Genomic DNA, 14,897 nt, shown 5'->3' on the forward strand with positions numbered 1-14,897 from the left:
GCTACAGTGCAATGGTGCAATCTTGGCTCACTGCAACCTCTGCTTCCCACGTTCAAGTGATTCTCCTGCCTCAGCCTCCTGAGTAACTGGAATTTCAAGCAAGCACCACCACGCCTGGCTAATTTTTGTATTTTTAGTAGACTGGGTTTCACCATGTTGGCCAGGCTGGTAGCGAACTCAGGTGATCCGCCCGCCTTGGCCTCCCAAAGTGCTGGGATTACAGGTGTGAGTTACCATGCCTGGCCACAAAAATTTTGAAAAGAGAGAGAAAAAACAAAAACAAAAAAACAGAGCAGTGACTGTGAGGAAACCAGGGCTATGAACCTGAAGGAACAGACAGAGGTGGGTCCAGTGGGAAGAACTGTAACTGCTTAGTTGGTAACAGCATGTTGTTTTACATGAAATTTTGTCATAAAACCTTGGTCAAATGAGTCATTATAATACTAATTATACTAATAGTGGGTCAGGAAACAACATAAAACTTTTCTTTGGCCAAGGATATGATGTTGAAAAATGTTGCCTCACACTGTTAACTAGAATGTGTTAAAATGAAAAGTTCATAGAAATAAGAACTTTTAATTTCCCTTAGAACAAGAAAACTGCTGTTCAGAAACATGAGTATACCTTACATCAAGGTGAAGATTTAGGAACAATTCATAACTGCTCATATATGGTAAATCCCTTCCTAAACCCTCTTTCTCTGCCTGCATTCACACCTCTAAGGAGAGCAAATACTAGAAGCTGGAGGTCTTCTGTTGCCTGAGTATAATGATGTCTGCAGTCAAATGGCCATGCAGGTGATTTTCAGGGATGTCCCTGGGCATGTGGTATTGGAGGAGCCTGGGAAGAGCATAATTGCATGGCGTAAAAAAGGAGTGTTTGGAAAGATGCTAGGTTCAATTTGGAGGGTCTACTGAAGGGAGAGGTATTAATTAATTAATTAATTATTAATAAGACAGGGTCTCTCTTTGTTGTCTAGGCTGGTCTTGAACTCCTGGGCTCAAGAGATCCTCCTGCCTCAGCCTTTGGAGAAGTTGGGATTACAGGCACATGCCGCTGCACCTGGCTAGGGAGAGGTTTTCAAAGGAATTATTAGATCAGGGAGTTTGGGGAGAAACAACATACCATGCATAGCATGCTGTAAAACATTTGTTCCAGAAAATTTTCAGTAAAATCTCTGTTTTCACTATGGTCTGGTCAGGTCCATGGGCTGCAGATATGACAGAGTGCCAAGTGGTCCTTTATAGAGGATGAGGCAAGGGCCGGTTCTCACCTGGGTTGCCAACTAGGTGCTAGTGCTCATGGTAACTTCAAATTCTAACTTCTTGCCCTCACTTAATTTCAGTATTAACCAAGCTTACACTGTAGCCTAAATTTATGAGGATAAACTGAAAAATAATATCTCTCTGAATATTGGGGCATGCCAGTTTTTTTTCTAAGTGAATTTTCCCAAGAGTCCTATACAATTTTTTGTCTCTCACTCTTCTTCTCTTCCATTCTTTTCTCAATAACTTAGGGTTTTCTCAGTTTATCTCTAACCTAATTTGAATGGAAGATTTCTCATGAAAATGGACCCCCCTGTTGTTAATTAAGTAATGCTAGCTTCCACAGCAGCCACAACTCCAAATCTCAGTGGTTTAATGGCTCAAAAGTTTACTTCTTATTCCTGTTATAGGCTTATCTTGGGTTTATAGGGGCCTTGCTCTGCAGAGTTACTCAGGTGCCCAGTCTGAAAGAAACTGCATCATCTTATAGACATATCATCTGGAAAACGTGTCTCCTGAGGTCACCAAGTAAAGAGGAAAAGAGTGGGATGCAGGAGGCACCTAGCTCATAATTGTCTAAGCCAGCACTTGTGCTCATTGTCCATTGGCCAAAATTAGTCATATGGCCTCAGCCTAGCTGCGAGAGAAGCTAGGAAATGAAGAGGAGAGGATGGAGTATTTAGTGAGCACTAACTCTCTTTGCTACCCTTGCTGACTAGAGTACTATGAAGCCCTAGTTACATGAAAATTCAACAAACTCTTGAATATAATTCATTTATTTTTTTAGAGAGGGTCTCACTTTGTAGCACAGGCAGGAGTACAGTGGTGTGATTATAGCTCACTGTAACCTTGAACTCCTAGGTTCAAGAGATCCTCCCACCTCAGCCTCCCCAGTAGCAAGGACTATAGGTGCACACCACCACACCTGGCTAATTTTTAAAATTTTGTAGAGATGGGGAAGGGCAGGTCTCACTATGTTGCCCAGGCTGCTCTTGAACTCTTGGGCTAAAGCAATCCTTCTGCCTTGGCCTCCCAAAATGCTGAGATTACAGGCATGAGCCACTATGCCTGGCTGAATATCATTTTTATATAACAATAGTCTGTTCTCATGGACATCTGCAGGCTTTCTTTTTCCTTCTTTTATCACTTTTGTTCAAACTAAGTCTCTAAATTTAGCTTAAATTTTTAAAACCCATAATAGTTAAGAAAAAGCGATAGGGGCTGTTAGTAGTATTTAGTGTGCAATTAGTAGTATTAGTAGTATTTAGTATGTAAATATAAACAAGATTACTAAATACTACTAAATGCTATTAGTAGTATTGTAGTATTTGAGTAGTATTTAAATTAGTAGTATTTTAATTTATTAGTAGTATTTAGTATGTAAATATAAACAAGATTACTAAATACTACTAAATACTATTAGTAGTATTGTAGTATTTGAGCAGTATTTAAATTAGTAGTATTTTAATTTATTAGTAGTGTTTAGTATGTAAATATAAACAAGATTACTAAATACTACTAAATACTATTTGTAGTATTGTAGTATTTGAGCAGTATTTAAATTAGTAGTATTTTAATTTATTAGTAGTGTTTAGTATGTAAATATAAACAAGATTACTAAATACTACTAAATACTATTAGTAGTATTGTAGTATTTGAGCAGCATTTAAATTAGTAGTATTTTAATTTATTAGTAGTATTTAGTATGTAAATATAAGGTTTATATTTACAGATACACCTTTTGTAAATATAAACCTTATCTGCTGCCAGGTAGTGGACAGCAGGTATTATCTATCTCATAGTGTCTTATATAGTTATTCTGTCACTTATTTATTGCTTTATATTTGTCTGTGGACTTTCCCCCCATGATGTAATAAGAGTGAGTAAGTGATGGTGAAAATCTCTGACTTTATCTTTTACTTGTTGATCATCTTCCTCTTTCTTTTTTGTGCTCTTTGTTTGGCTATTGCATTTTAGGGACAGTCCAACCTAGAAGATAGACTCTTGCATGGGACCACGGCAAACTGTACAGGGTCTGCTTAGGCGCAGATGGAGACTGTGCCCTACTGTCTGCAAGCCTAGCTATGTTTAGGTTGCAGCACCGGCTACACAGATCACTGGATTTCCGATATTCTTTAGGACAGTCCATTGATAAAATGGTCTCGTGAGTCATTAAGGCTGTCCTGGATATCACCTTGGGACACTTGGGGATCTCTTTCCATCCCAAAGAATTGGAATGTAGTTTAGGAAGGCCTAGAGAACGTGTGATAGTCCATGGTCCTGGAGAGAATTAGGAAGGTATATGGGAGATGCTACAGAGTAGGACAACTCCATGGGTCCCAGTGATTCTTTTTGTTTTGTTTCTTGAGGGGATTGCATAGAATTGAGCTGAACCTCACTATAGTCGCCATGTTCAGATCGTTTGTCTCTGCTGGAAATATTCCTCTTCCTTTTGGAAGCAGTACCCTTTTGTGGTCCCCTGTGTGCATTACAACCCTAGGGAAATCCATGGCCTGCGGGTGTTATCACAATGGGAGGTTAAGGAGGGGAATGGCGGAGTGGTTACCCTAACCTTTCTCCCTTCTTTTTCCTTCTGTTCTCCACAAGGCTTTTTGTGTTTTGTTGATGAAAACAAATGCATCTCTGGCCTTTAAGATGAGCTGCATAGGAAGATGCATTGGATTAGGCCTTAGATAAGAGCTTATCAAACATGGAGGCTGGGTACGGTGGCTCACACCTGTAATCTCAGCACTTTGGGAGGTCGAGGTGTGCGGATCACCTGAGGTCAGGAGTTTGAGACCAGCCTGGCCAACATGATGAAATCCCGTCTCTATTAAAAATACAAAAATTAGCCAGGCTTGGTGACGAATGCCTGTAATCCCAGGTACTCAGGAGGCTGAGGCAGGATAATTGTCTGAGCCTGGGAGGCGGAGGTTGCAGTGAGCCGAGATCACGCCATTGCTCTCAAACGTGGGTGATAGAGTGAGACTCCGTCTCAAAAAAAAAAAAAAAAAAAAAAAAGGAGAGGTTTCCTTGAATATGTCTTTTGTTCTGGTGGGTTCCTGCCTGCAAATCAAATGTTGATTATCAGTGCAACTACTACAGAACCTGAGAAACAAAAAAGACTTCAAAAAATAAAAAGCCGGTCTTTCTCCTCAAGTATTTTAACCAGGAAAACTTACAAAATTAGTCAAATCTGAAGTCTTGCCTAATTTATATTCAGTATATAGTCTAAAAATGCTTCCAGATTTAAAACAGAAAGAAAATCTTAAAAGCAAATGATTTTTCTCTCTCTTTTCCCTTCTTCAGGCTTTTCCTCCAAATGTGATCATTGTATTTTTCTACTGCAGTGCAGTGACTATATTCTTCACAATAATCAAACTAGTCAGTTATCGCCTACACCTCATGTTTGACAAAGGAGAAGTAATTCAGCAAAAGCCCTCCAGAAAGGAAGAAAAGCCAAATAAAGACAAGGAGGCCAAAGGTGAACACATAACTAATCCCAAAAATCCAAGGTAATATTTCCAATTAATGTGACACTTCAAAATTTAAATGTTTTGCTCTTAAGTTTTTTATCAGTTGTTTTTGAAATCACTAGTACAGGCAGATAGAAATATGTGCATTTTTTCTATATTTCAGCATATACTTAAAAGCATAACATTGATATTCATAATCGGGATGGTTTAACTGGCTATCAATATGACCTTCTCACATGATCTAGAATTCATTTGTCTTAGGCTTAGCACTGCAAAAAATTTCACTTCACTGTTTTTATGTTGTTATTTAAATGCTTAGAACATGCCAGAGTATTTTAAAGAATAGCATTTGTGTTTATTGATATAAAAGTGATACATTACATAGAGCTGAAATATTAAGAGTAATTTTTGAGTTAGCATTCTTTTCACTATTCTTGTATTATTTCTTACAGCTCCTTAAGACAGCATGTCTTCTAATTTAAAAGTAATGTTTATTATAAGGTTTATCTGCTGCACATGGTGGCTCATGCCTGTAAACTTGCATTTTGGGAGGCTGATGTGGGAGGATCACTTGAGTCCAGGAAGTTGAGGCTGCAGTGAGCCATGATCGTGCCACTGAGTTCTAGCTTACCCAGAGAGAGCGAAACCCTGTCTCTTAAAAACAACAAACGAAGATTTATATATAAGGAATATAACAAAATGGACTGTAGGAAAAATAAGTTTTTAGACTAGTACTAAAAGAGTCATGCTTCTGTTTGATAATATCACTCACTGCTCTTGTGTTTCTCATGTTGGGTTAGCAATAATAGGCAGATTCACAATGGCAAAAAGGAAGAGGCCAGTCGAAACCTCTCCACGCCTCCCCTCCGCTGCAGCTCCAGAGGGCAAAGCATAACCTCTCATCACTCTTCTGGGCCATTGGTTAGTGGTCTTGTTTCCTGTTTCACCCTCTTCATGTGGTTTCGGTGTTGATCTCACCTAGAATGGGAGTGTTCAGCAGCAGTGATTGTAGCTTGCATGCTGTAATCACTGGCCCGTGTACAGTGAATATCACATCCCAGGGTCTGGAAATGGCCTGAAGGGTGCCCTTGGGACCATATGATAAATGCCCAGTCATGTGTTCAAAGCACACTCTCTGGCCTCCTCTGCCATCCACCCCCACTGCTGGGTCAGCCACACTGGGCAGAGAACCAATTTGCAGGCCTTTGCTTCTTTCTGTTGTCATTCATTGAAGTCATCATATCTGCAATGCCTTCCACCTGAAACGGATATCGCCTCTGCTTTCCATTTTAAATCACACTTGTCTTTCTGGGAAGTCAATAAATTACCTTTTTTCTAGATTTACTTTATTGAGCTCCATTCGCTATAGTGTCAGCAGGGGCTTATTCCTTCTCTGTTTACTTTCTTAGTAGCAAATCTCCCTTTGTCACAGTACAGTTGTCTTGGTTGAATGTCCACACTTACATACATTTGTATCCGTTCTGGTCCCCATTTTATAGAAGCTTAAGGAGAGTGAACACTGTATTGTCTCTTCCCTACATGCCATTTAGAAAACCAGTGACTACTGGTCAGTTATTGCTGACTGTCTGGAAATGGACGATCAGCTGAGTCATCCATTGATTTTTGTTTCTTTCATTTGTTAGGAGTTGTCAGCACAGGAAACCGTAGAAGATCTCAAAGGTAAAGTGTCATCATTCATATTTTATCCCTGCATTATCCTCAGTGAAGTGAAAAATATTTTTATAAAACAGAATGTCAGTGGATTAACTGAAAATAAGAACTATACCTAAGACTGCATAGTTATATTTTGACTTTGTTTCTTTAACTCTTAATTTTAATTTTTTCTCATCAGTATTTGTATATCAAGTCTTAATTCAAATTGTGATATTTTGTTGATCATAATTCGTTGTCATTTCTCCAGTCTATGCCTCATTTTATATGACTTATAAAGAGCAGACATGTAAGTTTTTTTATGGATGATAAATTATCATCCATATAAAAATTTGTATTATAGTACATACATCAAAAAATGACAGGATAAATTGTATAGCATTCTGCATATCTACCTTTCTTTCAAGTTACAAATTTTGTTTTGGGGGATCTTTCCTTTAACTTAAACAATTTTTGTTTTACGTTTTTACTAAGATTTTTTTTTTTTTTTTAATCTTTTGACTACCTTCAGAAGGCTTAGAAAAGATCTTTTGGAGGCCTGAATTAATTCCTTTGTTTCTCTGCAATTCTATTTTCTTTTCTACTACTACAAAGACAAATTTTATGCACTATTTCAGTTTTGAAAATGGTGTAAAATTTAATTTGTTCTAGAAAACAGCTGAAATTAGCACCATAGCCCTAAACCCCTAAAATGAAGTTTCTTTTTTCATCATTCAGCTGTATCCCATTATAACAATATGTAAAGGATTGTCCAGATTTTTTTCTGTGTTATTACTACTAAAATAAATTCACATTAGTTAGAGTTCTAATATTTTGGTTGCACATACAGCTTCATAACGGTTACTTTATGTCTGTTTTATACACATATATACAAGCACATACCTTTTCCTTCATATTAAACATATTCTTCTAGATTAGGTGTGCTATAGCTCATCATCTTATGTACTTTGAATATCTGGTCTGGCCTTTTAATTTCACCATTCCTATTAAAACAATAATTTCCCATTTTTTACTTGTACTAGGAATTGCAGTAGAAGTTTTACGTACATTATTTCATTCTGAGTCATAGTGTGTAAAATGTACAGGTAGCATTTAAACCCATACCTGGCGAGTAAATCCAGTGTTTCTTAGCAACACTATAGTAAAGCAAAGAATTTTGTTTTTTCCTTAGTCAAATCTTATAAAAGACACCATCTTAGTTGGTGGTGTTCTACAGTATTTTAAGGGATTTGGTTCCAGGACCCCCGTGGATACCAAAATCTGTGGATGTTGCTCACGTCTCTTATATAAAATAGCATAGTATTTGCATGTAACCTACACACATCCTCTTGTATACTTTAAATCATCTCTAAATTACTTACAATACCTAATACAATGTAAACACTATATATATAGTTGTTATACTGTATTGCTTTTCATTTGTTTTATTTTTATTGTTATATTTCAAGAATAATTTCACAGTGGGAATGTTATTTTAAAAAATAAATATCCATGCAGCCATAAAAAAGAATGAGTTCATGTTCTTTGCAGGGCATGGATGAAGTTGGAAACCATCATCCTCAGCACACTAACACAGGAACAGAAAACCAAACACTGCATATTCTCACTCATAAATGGGAGTTGAACAATGAGAACGCATGGACACAGGGAGGGGAACATCACACACCAGGGCCTGTCGGAGGTTGGGGGCCAAGGGGAGGGAGAGCATTAGGAGAAATACCTAATGCATGCAGGGCTGAAAACCTAGATGATGGGTTGATAGGTGCAGCAAACAACCATGGCACATCTATACCTGTTCTGCACATGTATCCCAGAACTTAAAGTAAAAAAAAAAAAAGTATCCAATTCCATTAGTTGCTGGTGCTGTTTTAGTTTTGTTATCATTCATTAGGTCTGGCTCTTGGGCATCACTCATTCATTTCCAATGCTAATAAAGTTGCCATGTGTCGTTCATTTCAGGTGTCATTCTATCAGAAGACCATCCCATAGCACCAGTGTCATCTACCTCACCTGGTATCAAAATGGAAAGTTTACCTGCTTGTCAAGCACACATGCTGGAAACCATGCCCAAGTCAGCAATACCCGTAAAACCAATTGCCACAGAAACTCTCATCAATGGTAAAGGAAAGGAAAGAGGAGGCAAGGGGCAGCCTCCTTTGCGCCACAGATCCGAGGGTGGCTTAGTGGATAAGGGACCCTTGAAGAAGTTGCCCCACCTGTCTTTGTCTCAGTATGACTTACTAGAAACAGACATTTCTTTCCAGCCATGGGGGAGTGAGAATTCAGTCCTGATTCCAGAACCTGTCAGTTGTCCCCAGGGTTCCGTAAGGGAACGGGTACAAAGCAAGTCACCCCAAGACAGCCTGAGCAGCAGCTGCCCTCAGTGTGACACCATCGTGGCCAAGCCTGTGGAGGAGCCAGCAGACACATCCTGTCAGGTGGATACCTCCTGCCAGGTGGACCTGCCCTTGAACCAGGAAGTGGACTCCTCAGATAGTGAGGTGGCTATTACTCTCATCGATACTTCTCAACCCGGAGACCCACTGAGTCTACATGAACCCATAAAAATTGTTATCACGATGAGCAGTACCCCAAACTCCATGACAGATTTGGAAAGCTCCCTCCACCTGAAGGTGGTTGGCATAGAGAAGACTGGTGTAAAGTCTGACGCTGAGCCAACTAACCCAGGGGCGGCCAGTTCTCCCAATGCCGAGCAGATCTCAATTCCCGTGATCACCCTGGACCTGCCTGAGGGTGGGGGAGGAGGTGTTCCCTGTTCTGAAGGCAATGGAAGTGAAAGGACTCCAGAGAGACTGAAGGCAAGGGTATCCACCAATCAGTGTTCTGGCTATGGATCTGGGGAGGGGGGAAGTGCCACCAAGGATCACAGTTCTTCCTCACGGGAACCCTGGGAATCAGCGTCCCGGCTTACACCTGATACAGCCTCTGAGTCTAAGGTGGGGAAGGAAGGCCTGACTAACCTTGATCCATTGTCTTGTAAGTCCAGCCATGAAAAGAGGCATGCCCGGGTGCTCAGTGTGGACAGTGGGACAGATGTCTTCTTGAGTAAAAGTTCCGCAGAAATTGTTAATGATACAGAGAAAACAATGCCAACTTCCAAATCTGATCTAGAGGCTAAGGAAGGACAAATACCAAATGAGTCCAACTTCCTGGAATTTGTCTCCCTGTTAGAATCCATTAATACTTCCAAGATGGCCGCATCCAATCAATTGAATGGCTCAGCAGAGCAGAATGAAGAAAGTGGGCTTCTCCAAGGTGCGATTCCACATCAGTTCCGTTCTGATGATGACATAGAAGGCAATATGCCTCTTTGCCATTTGCCTTCTGTGATTTGATTTTGCAAATAGTGGGACAACTCTTGGGCAATCGTTTGTTGCTTGGCTTTGTCATCAGTATTTGCTGAATTACCGAGACTAAGCTCTGTGATGAACATGTGTACATATATTGTCCTACTCTACCAGGACACTTAAGGCATTATCATGATTTTTTTGCTTCCCTATTCTACAAGGCAAGACTATTTACTCCCAGGGAAATAAGCAATTATATTTTACTACTGTGGCAAGTACTCGCAATAGATGTTTCTTCCTTTATGAAATAGATGCCTTCTGGGAAAGTTGATTGTAAGACAAATTTCTATGAAGTGAATCTACTTTTCCTGCTGAGTTTTATTATAAAATACAGAATTCACTAATTATCCCATGTTGTACTCATAATAATAACAAACTCTTCTGCAGCTCTTAATTTATGCCAGGCAGTGTTCTAAGCACTTTGCATATGTTAACGAGGGTGACTGTACCTTGTGGTTTGCCTGGAAGGGTCCTCATTTACACACGGTTTTGCCAACATAATTATTAAGAGCACTGACTTTCTCTCTCAAAAGAGTCCCCAGTTTAGATGATAAATTATACAATTACTGTCATATTAACTCACTCTTTATATAACTTTATGTTATGCATATACCATTATCCTTCCTGTTCTTCGAATGAGGCTCAGAAATTTTCACTTGCCTTCCCAAGTGTCTAGTAAGTTCAGGAGGTGCTAGAACTGAGATTTGATTCCAGGCAGTCTTTTTTTTGTTTTTTTGTTTTTGAGATGGAGTCTCACTTTGTCGCCCAGGCTGGAGTGCAGTGGCACCATCTCGGCTCACTGCAAGCTCCACCTCCTGGGTTCACGCCATTCTCCTGCCTCAGCCTCCGAGTAGCTGGGACTACAGGCACGCACCACCATGCCCGGCTAATTTTTTGTATTTTTAGTAGAGACGGGGTTTCACCGTATTATCCAGGATGGTCTCGATCTCCTGACCTCGTGATCCGCCCACCTTGGCCTCCCAAAGTGCTGGGATTATAGGCATGAGCCACCGCGCCCAGCGATTCCAGGCAGTCTTGTTCCAGAGTCCTTGCATAAAAATTAAATGATATTTCCTATATGAAGATAAGGTACGTTTATTTTCCGGTTACTTAGTGTCTCTGGGCCTCACTTTCCTCATGGCTAAAATGATGTTACTGGACTAGAGCTTTTATAAGGTCTTTCAGCTTTAAATTCTGTTAATGCTGTGATTTCTGAGCATATCATTTCTACCTAGATCTGTGTTGAGATAGCATCTGTATGGTAGGAATGCTTACTGAAAGTTGTGTTTGCATATGGTAGCTCATTTTCTGTGCTGTAGGTGGTAACGTTTCTTAGTGCTGGGATTTTTCCTCTGCTCTCTGGACAGCCAGAGGCTCCTCTGGCTCCATACTGTTGGCTCTGAGAAATTTTCTCTGATTACTTAAACTTTTTAACAGACAGGGCGGTATATAAAGCAGGAGTAACTTGAGACAAAAATGTTTCTAATAAAAGATGTGGGTGTTTATCATCTATCCAATATAGAGATTCATACCTCTAGGCTAGCACTGTCCAATAAAATTTTCTGCAGTGATAGAAATATTCCATATCTGCAGTCCAATATGGTAGCCAATGGCCACATGCAGCTGTTTAATACTTTAAAAGGGAGCTGTGCAGATGAGAAGTGGCATTTTAAATTTTATTACATTTTAATTCATTTAAGTAGCCGTGTGGCTATTGGCTGCTGTATTAGACAGTGCTAACCCAGAGCACATGAAGGCCTTCCCAGAAGCAATGTGTCCAGTGGATAGAGCACTGACTTTGGAACCAGACAGCACAAGGCCAGATTTGGTTCAGTAATATCGGCTGGTTGAGCTTGGACAATTGATCAGATGCATCTGTGTTGGAGTTTCTTCTACAAAGCAGGAATCATAATATGTTACAGATTTATTGTGAGGATTCAATTAGGAAAATATGTGAAAAGTTTTGCTATTTGATCAATTTTAGTCTTTTATTTTTGTTTTCCCTCAGGCCATATGTAAAGTTTACTTGGTTTGCCTGCTTGAGTTTTTGCTCTTCATTTTTTCAGCCAGCCACATTCAGTCAGAAGGGTTAAATTGGACATCGAGGTTGTGTGCAGGGAGATATGAGGTATTCTATGGGAAGAGATAGGCTTAGGTACCAAGAACTTGAAGGTACAGCAGGAAGGGAGGGGTTGGAATGAATTATATGCTTCTTTTAGGAAAGGACAGAGGATTTTAATTGAAGGAAGAAAGGACAGACTACAATGAATCTTTTAGCTCTTAGAAGGCCATCAACATCAAAGGTGGCAATTTAGATAGTTTTTCAGTGGTGTCATGTGTCTTTGAGATTGGTAATATCCTCTTATTCTTCTTTCACTGAAGTATTTGTTATTGTAATCTGAAAACCCAGTTTTTGAGTTTGTTTATAAAACAACGTGACGGTGTTTAATGATATTAGCAGCTTAGGAAATGTTCTCTAATCGTTTTCCTGCTCATCAGTAGGATAGTGCTTGAACTTGGACCTCACTAGAAAAAGATACAGGATTTTCTAGTTCTCTCTAATGTACTCTTATTTCTAGCCCAGGTTCTCTTCAGAGGATTATTCTCAGGTCTCAGCAATATCCTAGAATTCAAGGCTATGGAAAACCACACACTTTTGAAAAACCTTTAAAGCATGTTTGTTTGCTTTTTTGTTTGACACAACTTTATTTTACTTTGTGGAAATAAATGAGGACTGCCCATATGAGAACAAGCAAAGTCTATTTATTCAGAGCTTACTTATGGTGAGGGAGTCAGCCGTCATCACTTGGGTTCACCTGAGACTTAAAGGCAACTAGAATGACAAAGCTTTATAGTGGAAAAAAGGGAAGGCTTCAGATGTGCCCTGACTGGAGGTTCTGGGCATTATGAAGCTGGAGGTGGCTAGACTAGGAGTGAGGCATCCTATGTGCTTCATTAGGGGACTATATTTGGTTTTCTTTGGGTGGTCCTAAGTTGGAAGCAGGGACACACATTAGGGAAGCTGTCAGCTGTGAATCAAGTCCTAGCCATTTCGGGCTAATTATTATGGGGGTTATTGTTTGGCTTCCTGGATTGTTTGCCAGAAACAGTGGTCTGACTTCCTGCGAGCCTGACCTGTGCATAGGATGTTGTCTTCCTGGGCTGCTTACCCTGGATAATGGGTTGATTTTCTCAGCTGGGTGCTGCAGATTATTGGTCAGAGTTCTATGTTATGAATAATTTCTGGCCATTGTCCATTCGTATATTCAGTCTCCTAACTTCTAAGAATTTCTAGGAAAAGAATCATGAATGTATATAGAAATTATCATTGAAAAATTGTCTATAATATGGAAAATGGAAACAACGTAAATTTATAGTTAGGGTCTATTTATACCATTATCAGTATAATATATAACTACTACTTTTAGATGATGTAGATGAATATCCAATAACATTAAATATTTATAGTAGTTTAAGATAAATATGATAAGTATAAAACCATACCTGTATTATGACTTCATTTTTGTAAAAAAAAAAAAAAGTGCATATATCTAGGAAAAAGAGATTGGTATGATATATATCAAATTGGCTCCAGTGGTAATATGATGGCAGGATTAGGAGTGATTCAAAGTTTTTTCTTTTGTGTAGTTTTAAATTACATACAATGAATGCGTAGTATTTTTATAAAGAGAAACATTTATATAAATGTATTTTTTAAGGAAAAAAGGGAAAAAATCACCCATATGTTGATTTATGTAATGTACCCATTTAAGAGAAAAGGAGTCTAAGATATGATGAAGAGATATGAACAAACGAATTCAAAGACTCTTAGTGTGAAACAGGAGAGCTGTGTCAATGTGCCTTTCTGCGATTTTTTATGAGGCATGATTACTGGCTAAAGCTATTTGTTATGATAGCACTTTCTTATAAATGTGTTTCTTGAAAACTGTGAAAACTTCTATCTTGACAGGCTGTCAAATGAAATGCAAACATTTTCATACCAAGGAAATTCTTATGGTAGTTTCACAGATGTGCTGAAAATGTTTATCTTCAGGACTCACAGAGAAGCCAGCATTGCTCCTCTAATTACTTGAAGTTTCAGGATGAATAACATTGTTCTAGATGCAAGGATGTGATTTATATCCCACAGACACTAACACAGTTTTGCTTTCTGAGGGCTTAGGCAGGTCTTGATAGACTTTTCTAATGGTGTGTCTTGAAAGAACTTGTAGGTTCAGGCTCAATTCTGTTCTCTCAGGCACAGACTGTTGAGCTTAAGAGCCAATCATTTACTCAGAGTAAGTCATGGGAGTACAATGGTCCTTTTGATCTTAAAAGTGACAGTTGGAATGTGTCCGCAGAGAAGGAAGGGCTGATCCTCAGGGTCATATGCAGTCCATTTTGCATAATGGTATAACCTGAGACCCTTAGTGGTTCATTGTTTAAAGAGTCTTCAAAAAATGCAAAAAAATAAAAACATTCTGTACCTATTGATCTTGGAATTCTCATTCACCTTAAAATGTTCTCAGGGCAAGGAATAGGTGTTGTAGCTCACTGTGTCCTACACAGTACAATAAGCATGTTGTTCAAAATCAGCTATACCAGCTATACTTGGCCGAGTGTGGTGGCTCATGCCTGTAATCCCAGTGCTTCAGGAGGCTGAGGTGGGAGGATCACTTGAGGCCAGGAGTTCAAGACCAGCCTGAACAACATAGCGTGCCCCTATACTTACATAAAGTTTTAAAAATTAGCTGGATGTAGTAGCATGTGCCTGTCATCCCAGCTACTTGGGAGGCAGAGGTAGGAGAGTCACTTGCACCCAAGAGGTTGAAGCTGCAGTGTGCTGTGATTCCACCGTTGCACTCCCGCCTCCAGCCTTGGCAACAGGGCCAACCCTGTCTCAAACAAACAAACAAACAAAAACAACCCCCACCCCCAGCTATACTTACAAGTATTTGCTTTATGAAGGGTCCAATTCTAGCTTTAGCTTGAAAATTCAGTTTTAGAGATGAGTGAGAAGAAAGACTGTTAAGATTTATAAATGGTAAAGGGGACCTTGCTCTGAAATAGCCAGATTTGTTTTTGTAATTTTTTAGAATCTGAGGTTATTCATTTAT

At 39.2% G+C, this 14,897-nt stretch overlaps 1 protein-coding gene across 4 annotated transcripts in view; it reads left to right on the top strand.

The window, feature by feature from the left end:
* Nucleotides 1-14,897, top strand: part of LOC105464123 (pecanex 2) — a 310,280-nt gene that overhangs the window by 28,960 nt on the left and 266,423 nt on the right. For all 4 annotated transcript variants that reach the window (XM_011711793.3, XM_011711792.3, XM_071074159.1 and 1 more), the window contains exons 2-5: nucleotides 4,575-4,780; nucleotides 5,542-5,662; nucleotides 6,385-6,421; nucleotides 8,372-9,688. In XM_011711793.3, the coding sequence (XP_011710095.2) occupies nucleotides 4,575-4,780; nucleotides 5,542-5,662; nucleotides 6,385-6,421; nucleotides 8,372-9,688 (1,681 nt within the window). The remainder of the gene's footprint in view (nucleotides 1-4,574; nucleotides 4,781-5,541; nucleotides 5,663-6,384; nucleotides 6,422-8,371; nucleotides 9,689-14,897) is intronic.

Source organism: Macaca nemestrina, chromosome 1 (assembly GCF_043159975.1).
Source record: "Macaca nemestrina isolate mMacNem1 chromosome 1, mMacNem.hap1, whole genome shotgun sequence".
In the NCBI taxonomy this organism is placed as follows: domain Eukaryota; kingdom Metazoa; phylum Chordata; class Mammalia; order Primates; family Cercopithecidae; genus Macaca; species Macaca nemestrina.